Source organism: Haemaphysalis longicornis, unplaced genomic scaffold (genome assembly GCF_048455015.1).
Source record: "Haemaphysalis longicornis isolate Haplotype H1 unplaced genomic scaffold, Haemaphysalis longicornis Haplotype H1 scaffold_5, whole genome shotgun sequence".
In the NCBI taxonomy this organism is placed as follows: domain Eukaryota; kingdom Metazoa; phylum Arthropoda; class Arachnida; order Ixodida; family Ixodidae; genus Haemaphysalis; species Haemaphysalis longicornis.
In genome coordinates, this window is record NW_027526385.1 from 2,036,500 (window position 1) to 2,054,220 (window position 17,721).

Genomic DNA, 17,721 nt, shown 5'->3' on the forward strand with positions numbered 1-17,721 from the left:
TTACGAATATCCCCTTTAGACCCCCAAGAAGACAAAACCACACTCCCTCACGACATCCATTCTAATTTAATGATCAGGCCTATACCCAGAAACACGCACCCACAATTCAACACCAAAAGGCGTTCGCAACGCGCACAAGCATTACATAAAAAATACCGCGACAAACATGACGTTCATTACGTCGACGCAGCCGAATATCGGTGGCATGGTGCCTTCTCAATCGTCTCCCATTGCCCTTCCAATCAGGTACAGCGGAACTACCTGACGATCCGCACCAACAACCCAGCCACAGCGGAAGAGGCAGCGGTAGCATTATCGCTAACGGAAAAGCCGACCCCTTCCACAATCATCACCGATTCTAAAACGGCAGTTCAAAATTTCGCCTCCGGCTATATTTCGCGGCAATCAAAATTCTCCAACAAGCACCCCCAACGTCCCCCGTAGAAATCATCTGGGCTCCGGCGCATGCTGGCCTGGAGGGGAATGAAGTTGCCCACAGTATGGCTCGAGAACTCACCATCCGAGCCGGGCCCAGCTCGTTCCCCTACCATGGCGCCACATCCGCTAGAGACAGGATGATCACCTACAATGAAATTACCACCCACTACCGCCTCTCTCGCCGCGTATACCCCCCGGCACACACACAACTCACCATCCAGCAAGAACATACATGGCGTATTTTACAAACACATTTCCCAATCCCGCTAAATGACAACTAATTCAGCCATAGCTATACCTTTCATCTGACTGTACTGCCTGCCAGTCCCTCGACACACTTCAGCACCTTATGTGGGGATGCCCGAGAGATCCCTATCCAAAAATAACCTCATGTGAGCAGTGGGAGGAGGCGTTGCGCTGCCCAGACCAGGAGCTTCACTGGTCGCCTGGGCGGCTGCGGTCGCCGCCAAAACGGCGGCCACCATCAACTAACTCTACTCCCAAATAAATGTGTTTCCTTTTCTTCTTCTTCCATGGTCGGGTGGTCCGGCGGCGGCGGCGGTCTCCGACTCCGGGGCATCTCTCGTGTTTGGTTGGCGGTAACTTTTCCCCGTCCTTCCTGCATTTGTCTGCTCGGCGATCCCATGCCCGCGTGCGGGCAGGAGTGCCGCGTACGTGCAAAAGACAAAAGCCGTGGGAAAAAAACCAACATATACAGCGGCCTTCGCGACAACGGGCCGCAGAGCAGTTTCGAGCATACGAAATTGAAGAGTGCGCGGCGGCCCATACTGCGGCGGCGCGGTGGGGTCACGTAGGGCAGTGACGCCTGGGCTATAGGCTTCATGTTTCTCCGGTGGCGCCGTCTCCTAACGTTTTTCTTCCTCCATGCGAGTGGCGTTGCCGAAGGCGCCGTACGAGATTTTTCGCCAGCGTTGCGCTACCACCCTCGTATTGTGGAAGTACTGTCGCTGTTCAAAGCGTCACGAGACGTAGATCCCATGCTCAGGAAGCACCTACACGAGCTGCGAGCCGAATTTGACGCTTACCGCTGGAACCACGGCCGGCTTTGCTCGAACGCGCCGCTGTAAACATTCACAAGCACGGAGCGGCCTACGGGTGCGTAGTGTTTGCCAGGTGTGCTTTGACGATTGCGTTTGGAATTCTGCTGGGAGTTATCGCGCCACCGTCCCATCAGCTGATAGGTGGTGCGAAAAGCTTTGGTTTCGCTCGCATGCGCATTTGCATACATTCGCCTTATCAGTGCTCCTGCATGGTAGTTGGAGGCGATCGATGGCAACGTTGCGCAAAAACAAACGAGGGCAAATAAGAAACGAAAGGACAAGCGCACTTTCTTGTCGTTTCTTCTTTGACCTTGTTTGTTTTGCGCAACTTCGCCATGTATAGAAAGCCGCTACCGCCGCACTGCGCCCTCTAGTTTCAGCTCGTCGAGTAGCTGCAAATACCTCCCGGATGAAGGGCAACTTGCCCGCTCAAAACGCCGACGTGGGGCAGTATTACCTGTTCAGGTTTCTTTCACTTCTAAGCCCGCGCACATAACCGCACATAACATAACGGCTTGGGGGGAGGGGTGCGTGCACGCGGTCCTTACTGATGGCGCCTCCGTTGTGCTGGCGGAAGGTTTAAACGCGGACGTCAAACGGCCCAGTGCGACTTGTCCGGTGTCCTCTCAGTGATCGAGCGGATTGGGTTGGTGTGTTACACGAACAGTGAGATGCCTACGAAGCGGGAGGCAGCTCCTAGCTTGTCCGCGAGACTGAACCTTGGGTCCTTCCATGTTTCATTCAGCTAATTGGCTAGGAAGTATGCTCAATCGCTATTTACGAACAAACGTGTTTCCTTATGCACTCCGTGGACTGCGACCAGCTTCGCAGGTCATTTTTCTTCACGGAGTGGAAAGGGCACTAATTTCTTACAGCCACGACTCGTACGCACCCGCCGCGATGGCTCAGTGGCTAAGGTGTTGTGCTGCTGAGAACGGGAACGCGGGTTCAAGCCCCGGCCGCGGCGGCCACTTTTCTAGTTGATACGAAGAGCCAAACCGCCCGTGTATATACGAGATTTCGTAAATTCGGCGCATGTTAAAGATCCCCAGGCGGTCAAAATCAATCCGGAGCCCTCCACTATACGGCGCGCCTCATCGCCTTCATTTTGTCGGCGCGTTGAACTTTACAATCAATCAATCAATCAATCAATCAATCAATCAATCAATCAATCAATCAATCAATGACTCGTACGCAGTAGCATTTGTGTTCCCGTGCAGTCGACTGTTTCTTCAAGACGTGGCGTTTTATATTCGGTTTCAAAAGCCGCGGAAGACGGCCGGTAACGGCCGCATGATCGATAGAACCGTGCAATCACGCCAGCCGAAGCCCCTAGCCGACATGAAGAACCACCAAGCAAGAAGGTTATCTTGCTCCGTGACGCAGCATAAAATGCCTTGTCATGCATGCTCCGGTGGCCGGCCGGCTACGACTTGATGCGATAACTTTTCGTTTTGTTTTACAACTGGCAGAATGTTCTGGAAGACGATATCGATGTGAAAGAGTGGAAGGGTAGGCGGTAGCCGACCAATAGCAGCGCTCTGTAATGCCAGGATAAGCGCGTTTTAGAACAAGGGGTACGCCATCTTGCCTGCCTGTTGCGCATCGGGCGCAGAGTAGCTGGCGGCGCGGTGACGGCGGCGATGGACAGGTGAGTTTTTTTCCACGCGGTATAGTGTCTATTGGGGAAGTTTGGTTCGCGCTAAGAGGTGTTTTAATGCCATAAGTGTTGTCGTTTTCGTTTCCTTCAGTCGTTTTTCGTTGTGCCTGTGCCATCCCCGCTCCCAACCGGCTCGCTCCGACAAGCGAATACCCACGAGAGCCTCACGGACTTCCTTCACGGTATGCTGCTTCACAGTCTTCACCGACGACTCTTCCAAGTGGTGAGTTCCGTGGCTGAAGGCCCGGTGCGACGTGCGGCGTGCCCACGAAACCGGCTTTCGTATCATTTTTTTCGCGACGCTGAACGTTTGCGTATTTGAATTTTCCTAACCGAGCGCACATTAGCCTCGGAGCCGGACGTTTCCTGGGCCGCCGCGACGCAGGGATTCCGACTGTCGCCAAAGCTTTGCGGTGCGCGTTAGGCTGTAGCTTTCGGGACAGCGGCGCAGTGGCGGTGTTGGAGCCCTTCGCCACTGCCTCTAGCGTCGGACTCAGCTCGGAAGCCCCGTTAGGTTGTGGTGATAGTCGGTCTTCTTTTCCGAACGCCGCGGTAGCCGAGGTATATGCACTTCGATAATGCCTTCCGCTCGCACGTCCTCGGTTCGCGCGGCGTTCGGAATACAGTCGCCACCTTCAACGAGCATCACTGAAGCACGGAACGCAGCGCTGCGGTCCGCGGCTTCAAATTGGGGTCGTGGCAAAGGCGAGTGATGGAATTGGTGTCCTTGGTTCCTTTTCAGGTTCGCGTCCGCCACCGCCTCCGCCCTCCCCTTTCCCTGACCCTTGCGTCGTGTCTTATTGCACTTGCTCCTTCCCGCAAACATGCACTACTCTTCTGGCTAGGCAGGTACACGTCTCCATCTGTCCTATCTACTAAGCTGGACGACGCGTGTTTTGTACAGAGGTGTTTTCTGGTAATAAAAGTGGTTCTGTCGCGGTTAGTCTGTTACTTTGCTTTTCAGCGTCCCTTCCCGTTCCTGCCAGGCGTAATCATGGTCCCCGAATTCGGTAAGCCGTGATTACCTTCGAAACTACAACATTTCTAACGTGCTTTGCCTTTTGTTCCAGACCGCCTCCTGCCTATGCGTACCGGCCACCGCCGAGCAGGACGGGGCCGTCATCGAGACGTCCAGAATGCCGTTCGAGTCGAGCTGTACATGGCTGCGCCTGTCCTGAAATCATTAAACCCTGTTTGCAATCGGTAAGGAATGGTGATCTCCCTAAACGTAACATTTTTAACTTGATTTGCCTCTTGGTGCAGACTGCCTCCTATCTATGCGTCCTGGTTACCACCTTGGAGGACGGTGCCGTCATCGAGCCTTCACGGATGCCGTTCGAGTCGAACTGTCCGTCGCTGCGCCTGTCTTGGAATTAAACCCTGTTCGAAACCGGAGTACTGCCTTCGTCGTTTGTACACAGTCGATGCGGCTCGTTGGCTCTGTCGGCTCGAGCGACATCAAGTATTGTGTCGGTCTCTTGTATCTCGTTTCGAACAGTATTTTAGCAAATCCTAGTTGTCATAATGGCGCTCATTAAATTTGGGAGAGAAAAAAAAGAGCGAACAAGTTCGCACTCCTAGTGAGCATAATTCCAAAAATGATTCGCTAGGAGTGCGGTTAGGGACAGCCCTTGACCCCGTGTGAACGTCGCACCGTTCATGAAGCGAAGTTCTTACTCGGGTACTTTGTCCTCTGGCTGGTGTGAAAGTGTTCATTCTAGGCAACGTGTCCTCCCAGGATTTGGCCCCAGACGGCGAAGAAGGTAAACGGACTGTTGTGTGTAACTTGTACACGGGAGTTCGGCGTAGCCGCCGCAAAGTAGCATGCGGACAGAAGTCTGACCGTTCTTGTCGTCACTCGTAGAGTTGAGTGTAATACTCGGCGTACTGTTAGTTTTCTCAGTGCCTCTAACTGCACCAATTTGTGTCCAGATAAACCATGGCGTGCCAGATACCAGAGTGTTATCAGATGTAGCTGCTCAAAGATTAGCGATTCAGTATCGACAAGTGTTGTACGTAAATGTGTATTGAAGGGCTCGATTATGTGGCAATGCGAAAAACTGTCGCAAAGCGCCTCAGTGACGCTAAGCCCCAAGCAGATCGTCACAAAGGAGCCTATCAGCCCTGCCAGAGTGGTGCATTACCTGTGCGAAGGATGTGAGCCTGTGGGGAACCCCGACTCAGTTTTCACCCCCAGAGGGACGTTTGCTTCAAACTCACCGGAAATAAACAGTGTGCGCGCCTCTGTTGACGCTGCCAAAAGTCAAAAGACGTTTGGTTATGTCTCCCGCCTACTTGCTTGGCCAGCGGGCTCCTTCATCTCGAAAGCAAGTGTACCCTGGCAGATAACATATTTCCTTCGTGGTCAATAAAAATGCATAAAATGATTCACGATTGTTGTCCTCCCTTGCTCCACTCACCAAAGCGTTCAGCACTAATCAGAGGCACCGAAAGCACAGCGGCAAACAAATAATGTTCACATACGGCCATATTTTCGCTTCAAACCAGAGGAGTCCTATTCGACGATAGACATACATGTACTGAATTAAGTAAAGAAACAGTAATGCGATAACAGACCAAGTAAAAGAAATGAAAGAGAAAGGAACAAAAGTGAAAAAAATTGCTGAAAAGGTTCTGAATCAGGCTTACGGCTTATGTGCGGGGCTCAATCTCTGACAAGACGACGAAATCTGCCGGGCACTGTATACCGCCATCTAACCTCCACACGTCATTGGCGCAGAGATCTCGCCCTCTCACGGACAGACTCCGCCATTAAATGGCCCTAATAATGTTCCCTAATGCGTGTGGAACTAAACACATGAGTAATTTGCCTGGTCAAGCTAAGGCTGAAAGCTTCAGAACTAGCGCTACTATAGCCACGGGTGTACTAATGGGGACGAAATACGTACGTCTAAACTCAGCCCGCATGCAGTCTTTGCCTCAACGGGCGCTTTCTAACCATTCCGACGGCGCCGAAAAGGGCAAGGAAGGCGCCAAGAGGCACGATTTGCGTCGCCGTTATCAGGAAAATCTTTTGCTGATAAGGGGGGTATTTTCAAGCATTCTTTAGCAAAACTTTTCACTCGAAGGTGTAACCATGGTGTAACATTAGGCTGCGCGAAAAGGTGTAAACTTTGACTCCCTTGAGGGTGTACGTGCGGACTCTCTTTTGCAGGGCTATACCTACACCCTTTGAGGGAAAAGTTTCGCTACAGAACGCTTGAAAAGACCCTCCTTATCAGCAAAAGATTTTCTTGATAACGGCGACGCAAATCGTGCCTCTTAGCGCCTTTCTTGCGCCTTTTGGTGCCTTCAGAATGGTTAGACAACGCCCGTTCACGCCAAAGATTTTCGGGACGCTCAAAATATACGCCCCTTCACATCCACAAGACTGCGAAGCTGTAATTAGCCACGCATTACCGAGTTTCGCGTAATTAATTAACGGAGACAGAAATTTAGAAATCCGCGGACCTTTCAGCAAACTTGCCGTGTTTTGACCATAGTGCAGAATACTTCGGCTCGAAGGGTGAGAACTTTCATGTTATCGGGCAAATCTTTTGCTGATAAAGGGGGTCTTTTCAAGCGTTCTTTAGTTAAACTTTCCCTGGAACTGTGGAAGTATAAGCCCCGCAGAAGGGTGTCAGTCCTTGCACCCGAGAGAGAAAGAGAGAGAGAAATATGTTTATTGGAGAGGTTGGCCTAGGAAAGTCAGAATTTGCTCCCTTGCGTGCAGCGTAATGTTAGACCTTTTGAGGGAAACGTTCACATCACGTGTGTAAGTTTTCCCTTCGACGTGAGTTTTCATGTGATCTTATTTATTCGTATTCAGAGATCTTAGTGAGTGAGGGTTTGTTCTAAAACGTAGTTTCCCATCCAAATTCCCTTTTATATTCATATCTTTAATTTTTTTTCTTTTCAATTCTGTACATGCACGCCACTGTGCTCAAGCTGGCGTAGCCAGTGAGCTCAGGAGCCTTGATAGAGGCAGCAAATATTTAGAAAACTCTTTTATTTTCGCAATTGAAGCAAGGAGTATGAGCGACATGGCGAGATGCTACGACGTCATGTTTTGGCGGCGTGAAGGATTGCAAGCTGGTGCAGAACACGGGCAGGCTTGGACGCGCTTCGGGTTTGGAACTTCAAAGAGGTGTCCTGACTAGTCGAACAAGGCCAGCGCGCTGAAGCTAAGTGAATGCGACATCTGAAAAAACAAAAGAAGAACAAGAAGAAAAAGCCAAAGTTACACATATGCAGCAGTCAGGAACGGAAGCAGCTGCGGGCTGACGACCCGGTTTATTACAGCTCCATAGTAGGGAAGGGAGCAGGCCGATAAGCATCCTTAGGCACCACAGATTACATGAAATTAGCTTTATATACTTTCAGCCATGCTTCTACAAGGTCGCGGCTTCGATCCCTGGCCGCGACGGCCGCTTTTCTGATGGAGGCGAAAAGCAAAAACACCCGTGTGTACGAGATTTCGGCGCACGTTAGGCGCACGTTAAAAAAAATGGCAGCTTCTCAACTCCGTGGATAATGGCGAGGGTGCGGAGTACGGGGACCGTGACATCCAAGTTGCACCCCGAGTGAAATCCGATTAGCGCCCCGACCGTCGTTCGATTTTAGTCACTTTGCCTCCGCTTGCCGCGGTTTCGTATTCTGGAAGCTCGTTGTCTTCGTAGACGTTAGCAGCAGCGTGACGCGTCTTACGTTCGTTTCCGTCCATGGCGGGTAGAGGGTATGGGATTTTCAGAACCCGCTTACATACGCGGTGCAGCGTGGCACCATCTCGTGTTTCCGCGTAGCGCCATTTAGCGTAGTTCGATGCAGTCGCTGTGTATTACAACTTGATCACAACCTGACTACACCGGTGCTTTTGCGCGTTTTCTCGTTGCTAGGTTATGTTAGCGCCTGTTTTCGAGTGTTTTGGAGTGCTCTTGTACCCTTTTAGATAGTTTCCGCACAGATTTTCGCTTAATGGTGGTGTGCGCACGGATTGACGCGGACGGACATTGGGAGGTCCTAAGGTACTCCGCACCCTTACAGGCGAGGGAGTAAGCCGTTTGGCTCTCGGGTACTAACTCACGGTCGTAGCCCAATCAATAAAGAAAAAAAAAACGGTCGTAGCCCAATGGGTAAGACGACTGACACTAACTCTGCGTGGTCTACCTGACACAGGCTCGAATCCTGCCGGTGCCTGTGTGATTTTTTGCGATTTTAAATGTTATGCGCACGGACGCGGGCAGACGTTGTGAGGTCCTAAGGTGCTCCGCACCTAAAAAACGCGCCCCGTCGCCTGCGTTGCGTCGGCGCGTTAAGCGATAAAATCAATCAAGCTTACAGCGCAGGGTATACCGAGCAACACTTCGCCTTCCAGCCAACCCCTCTACAAAACGCTTACTCTCATCTGGCACTGTTAACACGATCCCCCAGCCCCTCGAAGACCACCGCCTTAGCCAACTTGCTTGTCTATCCCCAACCCCCTAAGGTTCGTTCCTCCTGCATTGACTGAACCTCACTGCTCCACTTCGACAAGGCCACTGAATTCTCATATGGATGACTTTTGAAATGCACGCTGGCTTTCTCTCATGCTACCTTTTACGGCCCTTACGAAAGAATTCCTTATGTCATTCGGTAAGTTGGCTTTCCGAATGCGGGGTTGGTGAGCCTCACTACATTTGAACTGGAGCGCACCAAAGGAGCATCGTGCCTATGCGCCTCCTGGACAACGTCGAGAAGGCAGAGAGGGGGCCAGCTGGCAGGCGCCTCTGCAGCATCCCAGGAGGCTGTTGATGCGGCGACCCAGCCTCGCGTGCAAGGCCTTCGCATATCGCAGTCCAAGTCTGACGCCCACGATGGAGAGCCTGTGTGTGCATGGTAACCACAGAGAGGTGTTTTACGCAAGCTTTGCCATTGCCGCAACAGTGCCGCAAATGGCTATGAACCAGCCCATCTGGTCCGCATCGCGTGCATCTCACAGGGAGTGAACCAGCTGCTGGCAAGGGCAGGGGTTACTCAGACCAATGAGCCTTCTCCATTACCAGGCATGTACGGGCTACCAGCACTACCTTCTGGGCCGAGCGGTGAAAAGCCCTCGCCTAGCATCCGCACACGGGGCTCCCCAGGCGCAGAACCTTTGCCCGAAACAGGCAGCAGGCACGCCCAGCTCCAAGCCCTCCAGGCGGCCCTGCGACATGTATATATAGAGCGACTTCAGGTGAACCACGGCGTACCCGATTGTGACCAGCCCACGTCCCCGGGACCATCGCCATACCTCGACTCTGAAGGTAACCCAAGAGAAAATGTAACTGGTCCCAGGTGGTGTATGGTTAAATTCCCATTTGGGCCCAGCTGGTCCTTGCTGGTTCCAACTGGTGCCAGCTAGTTCCAGCTGGGAATTTAACCATAAAACAGTGGTGCCAACTACTATTTTCTCTTGGGAAGGTCACAGTTCTGCAGCAAGAATGAGATTTTTTCATTTAGTTGTTCTTGTCCCAAATGCAAAAGAAAATTTTTGGTATATAAGCATTCTACGCCCGTACAGCAGCTTCCAGTGTAAGGCTAATGGAGTTCATTCTGTGCAGTCTGCATCGAATTTATGCACTTACGTTATAACATAATTTACGTTACTTTAGCCTCTCGTTTTCTTTTTAAGATAAGACCTATACACTACAAATATGTGTAGCGCAGGTGCTTTGTTAAAAAAAACGACAGGCTATGAATCATGCATACAAGAAGCGTTATATCGCTAGCAATAATTTCAGCAAATACCAACCCTAAACACACAGATATAAGCACAAGAACAGCACTGTTAATGGCGAAAATTACATGAACATGGCAGGATTACCCCTCACGCAAAGCGTAATAATTCAGCCATCGGTATTTGTCAAGCCATGCCAGTTGTGAGTTCTGTTTCTGTTTTGAGTCTCTAACGCAGCCCATCTCGTAGCTTCTATCAGAGCTCTGAGCGAACATGAGAAGCTGGTCCACATTTCAGTACCGCCCAAATGTCGAGTCTGCTGTACTGAGCTCCCTCTTGGGGTTCTGAAATAGTTGCATTATTCTCTGCCAAGTATTCAATGCTTCGTGCATAAATGCCATCCAGAAATCCAGGAATGCCATCCACAATGCCAGAATTACATCAGCAAACGTGTGGGTGATGTGCTGCACACACATTTGGGGGGGGGGGAGAGGGGGGAGGGCAAAGGTGTGCTGGTGCTCTTGAGAAAACCGGTGGTCTAGACCACCAGCAAGATTGGAGCGTCCGCCAATCTTGCTAGCGGACGCTCCAGCAAGATTGTGTTTTGTGTGTGACCGCCTGCGTGTATCCGGCTCGGCGGAATATCATGCCGGGAATTGTGTGGGAGCGGCTCGTCTCAGTGACAATGTCGCGCCCATTCATCGACCTCGTATACGGAAAGAATTGGCACGGCGACAGCTGGACACTGCCGGTTTCAAAGAAGAGCTCATTCGGTGACTGGAAGCCGACATTCGGCAGCAGCATGAAGCTAGCCCCCCGGTTGAAGCGAACGCTAGCTTCTGCCTTGTCCTCCGCGGTGCCTTTGACGCTAGACCCAGCCACGGTACTTAGACTTGCCAGACACAGTGCCAAAGACTGCCTGCAACATGATCCGTTGCCTTTGCCAGAGCAGCCGCCATAGCAAGTGTTAGTAGCCCAAACATTGCCCTCAAGAAGTGCCCCTGTCGCATGACACCGTCGCATCAGACGCGGTGTTCACGCGCCATCACCCCAATATTCCATCGTCCCGCTTCGCAGCCAGCCCACTCCCAGCCAGCACGCAGTTATAAAAGGTACATTGGCCGAACACAGAGTTGTTTTTGCTTGCCACAGCGATGATCTTGACCATATCACTGATGTGAAGCTCCGTGTTTACCTGCTAGCGCGTTGCCCTACAGTTGGAGCTCATACCGGTACGATGCAGAAGAAAAGCAGTTCCTGAAAACTCAGGGGCCCTATAGTGAACCATGGCTTTCAAAGGGGAATATAATGAGCTACAATCCATCATTCGTGCCTTGCTCATCGCAGCCAAGCAACCGAGAACTCTACAGCTTCTGTGCGAATTCAAAACGAGTAAAGGCCAGGAGCTTCCATTCAAACAGTATGGCTTCTGTGGCCCCCTCCGCTTCCTTCTGAGCCTTCCGGATGCCGTACGCTTGACGCGGGTGGGTGGCGAAACCAAGTTCGGTCAGGCCACTTCTCACAAAGGAAGTCAAGCACATACAGAATTCCTTCAACAGCCAGAAAGAGTTCATACTGTCGGTGAACCCTTTCAGCCCAGCCAACAGCAAGCCCAGCATGCCGAAAACTTTGTCCATGGACAGAAAAAGTGAAAAACGCTCGTGAGCCAGCCACCTACAGGTTCCAAGCCCGTCAACAGCGCCAACCAGCCGCGACCTGTGCAGCAGCCAACGCCCAACTCGAGCCATCTGTGGTGCCATAAGAGACCAAGGACAACTTGTGCCGCACCTGGCTGACCACTTCGTGAGTGGCATCGATGTACTTCAGCTGGAGAAAGCCCATGCCCGAAAGTTTGGCAGCAGCATCGACCATTCAGCATTTGGCTACAAAACGAGCAAGGACTTCCTGCGTAGCATACTGTGTGCCACATGCAGCTCCATTTGAGGGGGTGTCGGCAACCTCCTGTCCAAGGATAACTGGCACGCCTTTCACGAACCTCGAAGCCAAGGCTAAGGCCCTTACCACGTTTCAGTGTGCATGAAACTGCCAGTGCAAGGAAGCAGCTACACCCGCCGCGGTGGCTCAGTGGCTAAGGCGTTGCGCTGCTGAGCACGAGGTCGCGGGTTCGATTCCCGGCCGCGGCGGCCGCTTTTCTGATGGAGGCGAAAAGCAAAAACGCCCGTGTGTACGAGATTTCGGCGCACGTTAAAGATCCCCAGGTGGTCAAAATTAATCCGGAGCCCTCCACTACGGCGCGCCTCATCGCCTGCGTTGCATCGGCGCGTTAAACCCTACAATCAATCAATCAAGGAAGCAGCTACAGTGTAGACTCACCTCTGCAGTCAGTGCAGCCACAGCTTAAACGGTACTATGCGCTTATTGGCTGTCTAGCCACCTAGATGACTTCCCAGTAAACGCAAAACGTCCTGAGGACGTCCTCAAATGGTCTAAACGTCCTGGATCCTTTGCTGGGCGTCCAGGGGACATCCACAGGGTTAGATATTGTAAATGATCCCTCAATGGTCCATCCTAGAGCTTATTTTGGACCACATTGGATTGCGAATGATCCCTAAATGATCCGTTGTATTACTTCTTTCGGATCACAATCCGTATGGACGTCTGACGCTGCCGTACCATGGATGAAAGGCTATTACACTCGTATCCCTAGCAAAAATTCTGATAGAAACTTGTATTAGTCTTATACAATTTTGTATTGGGTGTATATATAAGACGCTTATTAGTCTTATACAAACTTTTAACAGTTTAAATCTCCGTAAATCTCTAACCAAATTATTATGCAAAATAGGTCAACATTTTTTTTTTTTTTTTCACTTTCGCTCCTAAAAAATGCGCTGCTATCAGGCATGAACAGAGCTGATGGGAGCTAAGAGCGCTAAAAGCAGCTAAAAGTGCTGCGCCTGTGAGGCCTCAAGAAGAGCAAGAATCTAACCCGAAAAGACTGTAACGAAGTCAAGCCAAGCCATGCCATGGTCTTCGTTGGGTAGCCAATATGGCGACAAACATCAAAATGCGGTTGGCGTGTGTGAACGTTCAGGAAGAAGACGGCTAGAAGCAAACAGCTTGTAGCATTATTTCACATCGGACGCGTGTGCATCGCGTCATCGAGAAGTGTTGGAGATGTGTCTAACGCTCGCATAACTTTGGCAAGTATGAACCAGGCCGCCGCGCAACCCATCTTGGACCCGTCACCTCGCCGCTTCGAACATCTTTGCTCCTTCTGCTATGCTGTGTAACGAACGCCTGACATCGAAGAAAGCGTGCGCATCACGTCATCGAGAGGTGTTGGAGATGTGTAGCGCCCGCCTAACATTTACAAATACAATCCGGGCCGCCGCCCGACCCATCTTTCACCCATCACCTCGCCGCTGCGGACATTTTTGTTGATTCTCAAGGGAATGCCTCACGCCGAAGAGATTCCATTCTAATCGCGTGTTGCGGAAGAGTGAATGCCGTTTTGAAGTTGCATCACAACGGGAATGGTGTTCAATGGGCCATTAATGCGCTCGATGTGTGCCTATGACTGGACCGTGCAGGTTTGACTTCAGCTTTTTTGATTGCATGCTGCAGCTATTTTGTGGATTCGCATTGCAATTTATTCGTTTGTTCTTAATCAGATACGAAAGTATGCATCGTTAAATTATTCAGCCAGATTTCTGTCAGCCAGAGGAATTTGCCTGTGTACAGGGGGGATTAAAAGAAATACGAACGGAGCACACAGCCTCCGACGCATGCCGCACCGTCTGGCTGCGCTGTCAGTAAACGGCGCGCATGCGTAATTCTTTCAGAGTGTTTGAGAGTGTGGCCTACTGTTAGTGGAAATGCTTGATAAAGAAGGGACGCCGGCCATTTATTTCGGGGCGTCTTCGTATGCTCTGTCGCCACTGAACATATTGTTATGTACTACATCCGGGAGCCAAGCTCGCAGCAGGCTGATTGCAGCTAGCATGATGCCCTTGAACGATCACCCTACTCAGTGGCGACGCAGCGTGAAAAGACGCCTCTCAATAAACGATCGGGGTCGCGTCTTGATCAAGCATTTCCCATAAATATAGGCCACACTCTCAAACGCTCTCAAAGAAATGCGCATGCGCGCAGTTTACTGCCTTTGCAGCCAGACGGTTGATTGATTGATTGTTGGGTTTAACGCGCCGACGCAACGCAGGCGATGAGGCGCGCCGTAGTGGAGGGCTCCGGATTAATTTTGACCACCTGGGGATCTTTAACGTGCGCCGAAATCTCGTACACACGGGCGTTTTTGCTTTTCGCCTGCAGCCAGACGGTGCAGCATGCGTCGGAAGCTGTATGCTCCGCTGTTCGCATTTCTTTTAATCGCCCCTGTACCCTGATAATAAAACGTGTTGCCATGTTTCATTGCTTTGTTTGAACTTGCCACTGGTTCTGATAGAACTAGTACACTCTGGTAGACCTACCAGACTGATAGATCTAATAGACGAATACAGACTGATGGACCTAATAGACTAATACAGACTGATAGGTCTATTAGCGGCAATAAGTATGTACGTGTATTAGAATTTGTATCAGAATTTCGCCAATAAAAAAAAAAACAGTTAAGTTTATCAGAAGTTCTTTTTTTTTTTTTTTCAAAATTAGCTAAGTCCACTTTGGGTGGAATCGAGCAAAACGTCGTTTTTTGCTCCCAAAATAACGGTGGCAACTGCTGAAATAATTTTTTGCTATGGTGTAGAAGCAAGGAAAGGATGAAGTTGAACAGTGCAGGGACGGGACTAAGGGCAGAGGCGACAAACACGGGCGCCTCTGCTCTTAGTCCCGTCCCTGCGCTGTTCAACTTCATGCAATGAACCAACTAGCCCAGTTACAAACTCTCCTAAAGGAAAGGATCTTATTTGAGCACTGAAATAGAAATGTGGCTGCATTACTTCCCTAAATGGTAAGTACTTGTAAAGTTCGGATCTGGCACACATTGATGTGACATGCAGGATTTGACCCATTTTGGATGAAAAGTTGTTAATTGCACAGGTCTTTGCGAGGGAATAACGGCTGGAAACATATCACTTAAGGGCTTTTTAAAGTAACCTGCACAAAAGTAGTAATATGACTCATTTTTCAGCGGCAATGCCTTGCTGCTCTGGAACTGAGGTCACTGGGTGTCGAGAGCACGATTGATGCGGACAGAAGTGTCTTCTTGGCAACATCCGCACTCTTCCTGTTCAACAGCTGCCTTTTCTTTATCTTGGAATATCCTCAAAAAGTCGGAAAAGTACTTCAACTCTTCATGCAGCTGCCATGATTCTCCTAAGCTAGAGAAGTCCCGTGATACCTTTCACCTTCAGGGGGGCTTACGTTGTGCTCGTACAAGCCACGCCTCTCTGGGGCACCTGAAAGATTCTTCCCTTTGCCTGAAACTGAAACAAAATTTGACACCAAGAACTGGTAATGTGGTTCTGCTCGAACTGCCAGGGTTTGTCTTTACGGATGCAGTGTTTTTGCCTTCCCGCCAGGCACGGCTTCCCCAGGTTCTACTGTAATCATTTAGGACGTGCCCGATTTCTGTAGTGAGGCCTGTTGCATTAGCTTGTGAAAAAAAGACCGAGAAAAAAGAACATTAGTTTGTATCCTGGAAGTGTACGAAAATTGTCCAGCGGCATCATTTTGACGACGTTCTGAGGATGTACGCTGGACGGACAAACGGACCCCGATTGGACTGGCTGAGGATAAGATATGGACAACCTGAGGATGCTGAAATGTCCAGAGCCGGACATCCTGAGGATTTACCCAGGTTTGTTTTGCGTTATCTGGGTTGGTGCTCGAGTGAAGCGTGCGGCAGTGTTTCCCCCGCGTGTATGAGTGTTGTGCCAGTTGTGGACAATGTGCGGATATTACTGTCCGCGAGACGTGGTCAACCAAAGTGAGGCTAGGGGTGCGAGCAGCCAGCCACATGTGCTGTAGTCATTGGGTGATCACTAGCGTCACCTTCAGTGCCATTACGCCACGCAGCTTGTGGGATATATGTGGGGTTCCTCGGGGCGACTTAGCCAGTCCTGGCGTAAGCCACCACGCTAGCTCCCGGCGTGTCAACCACGCGGGCTCCCATGGCTACGGCAGCCCAGCGAGGTTCGCCGATACGAGAACACAGTAGACAGTAGTGCCGAAGCACAGCCGTTTATTTGGGGAATCCCAAAGCATGCGAGCACAGGGCTCGACGGCGTTCACGAATCACGCCGTCCGGGTCGTGACCGCGAACGGGAGGCAGGCACTCACGGCGCGCGACAAACAAAGCTCCCACCTGAGACACAAGTATCCATCACCGCCGCGTTCCGCCGATCTCGCCCCGACCGGGTCTCCGACGAGACTTCCCTTCTCCCGTGCGCGCACGCTCGCGCCGCCCGCGCCAGCGCGCCTATCCCCGCACACATCGGTGGCGCCATCTCTCGGGGGACGCCGATGAACCAGCGGAGCGCCGGACCGGTTCCAGCGCACAAGCGTCTCTCCCGAAGCGCGCGCTGGCTCGGGATCGCAGGTCGCGGTTCTCCACGATTCCCACACTCCTCCCCCCTAAAACTGGACGCCACTTGAGCTCGAGTGACGCCACGGTGCAGCACACTCGTCACGTCTCAAGTCAGCAAAACAGCCACCGAACGCCACTCCACACCAAGGTTCGCCACACGATGCCGCCGTCGCGATGCTCGCCTCACAAACCCGCAAACACATTGCAATGGTTCCAAGTCTCTCGCGGTTGGGCAGCACAGCAGGTTGGCAGGCCCGGGGGTAGCTGCAGCCGCAGCCGACGAACGCCGGGGTCGCGCCATGATGCGACCCCCACTCCCAGCTCGAGGCGGCAACAGGAACGGCCGCGCCCACTGCGGCTGCCCGAAGGCTCGCGCCGCTCGCGTAGGCGCCAGATACCGCCGCCTCCTGGGTTCCGTGGCCGCTTCGGCCGCAGGTCCTCCCGAACGGTTGGCTGCCGCCCGGCAGGCCGGAGCAGCAACTGGAGTAGCAGCTCCACGAACCGCGCTCGGCCCCGCCGGTGGTTCAGCAGGCCATCCTCGCTGTCCGTGGCAGTGGTGACTGGCGTGGCTCCCGGTGGTATCCGTATGCTGCAGGTCTCGCTCTCACCGTCCAGTTTAAACGATTCCCGAACTTGAAGTGGGGAGCAGCGGGACTCCGCAATCTCCTGTGACTGGCCGGAAACCTTATCGACGATCTCGCCAAATAGGGTAACAAAGATGCCCGAGGGGACTCCCCCTTGCACGTTCGCTTGCTCGCGGAATCACGAGTCCGGCAACTGTGCTCCAGCCGCCACCCCCGCCTGGAGGCAGCTCGCCTGACTATTACGGGTTGTCGGCATCGAAACGCCCGTCCGAGCTATTTCGGCCTGGTGCGTTGGTCGGCAAAGCAGCGTCAGCATCAAGCAGGCGGGCTCCTGCAACTCACTCGCAGCAATACAAGCTGCCGTAGAGCCAGCGCCAACCGCAATACCAGCGGCTTACGGGCGCACATCACCGGTATAGGTCGCCTGAGAGTCCGTCTCTTACTAAGACTGGCGATCTCTCGCGACCAACGAGCCCGCTGCCGAGCCGCGCGAAGCTCTTACTGCCTAACGCAATCTCAAGCGTTCACGGCATCGAGACGCACGCACTCCGGAAGCGCGGAGACAACGGTCCCATTGCTCCCGCTTCCCCCCGCAGCGAGAGGAGACTGATTCTTCAGCGATCCCCCTCGCTCTTTGTCAGGCGTCAAATCGGCAAACACTCCGCCTCGGACTCGAAGCGCAGTAGCGGCGGGCTCATCGTGCGGCTTGCGAACTCCCAAACACCGCACCCTCGCTCGGTAGTGTCCGCCGCGCCTGGGGGAAACTTCAACCG

At 52.2% G+C, this 17,721-nt stretch overlaps 2 protein-coding genes across 3 annotated transcripts in view; one reads left to right on the forward strand and one right to left on the reverse strand.

Moving 5' to 3' along the window:
- Positions 1-2,934: 2,934 nt before the first annotated feature.
- On the forward strand, positions 2,935-5,481 carry LOC144137780 (uncharacterized). The gene is made up of 5 exons (XM_077669756.1): positions 2,935-3,150; positions 3,251-3,382; positions 4,146-4,169; positions 4,230-4,362; positions 4,423-5,481. The coding sequence occupies exons 1-5, from the start codon at positions 3,143-3,145 to the stop codon at positions 4,534-4,536; spliced, it is 411 nt and encodes a 136-aa protein (XP_077525882.1). The 5' UTR covers positions 2,935-3,142; the 3' UTR covers positions 4,537-5,481.
- A 1,670-nt stretch (positions 5,482-7,151) lies between these two features.
- The window catches only part of Gga (ADP-ribosylation factor-binding protein Gga), a 62,712-nt gene continuing 52,142 nt past the window's right edge, over positions 7,152-17,721 (reverse strand). For both annotated transcript variants that reach the window (XM_077669758.1, XM_077669757.1), the window contains exons 15-17: positions 9,225-9,343; positions 8,867-9,020; positions 7,152-7,360 (exon numbers count right to left, since the gene is read on the reverse strand). In XM_077669758.1, the coding sequence (XP_077525884.1) occupies positions 8,867-9,020; positions 9,225-9,343 (273 nt within the window). In that variant the 3' untranslated portion in view covers positions 7,152-7,360. The remainder of the gene's footprint in view (positions 7,361-8,866; positions 9,021-9,224; positions 9,344-17,721) is intronic.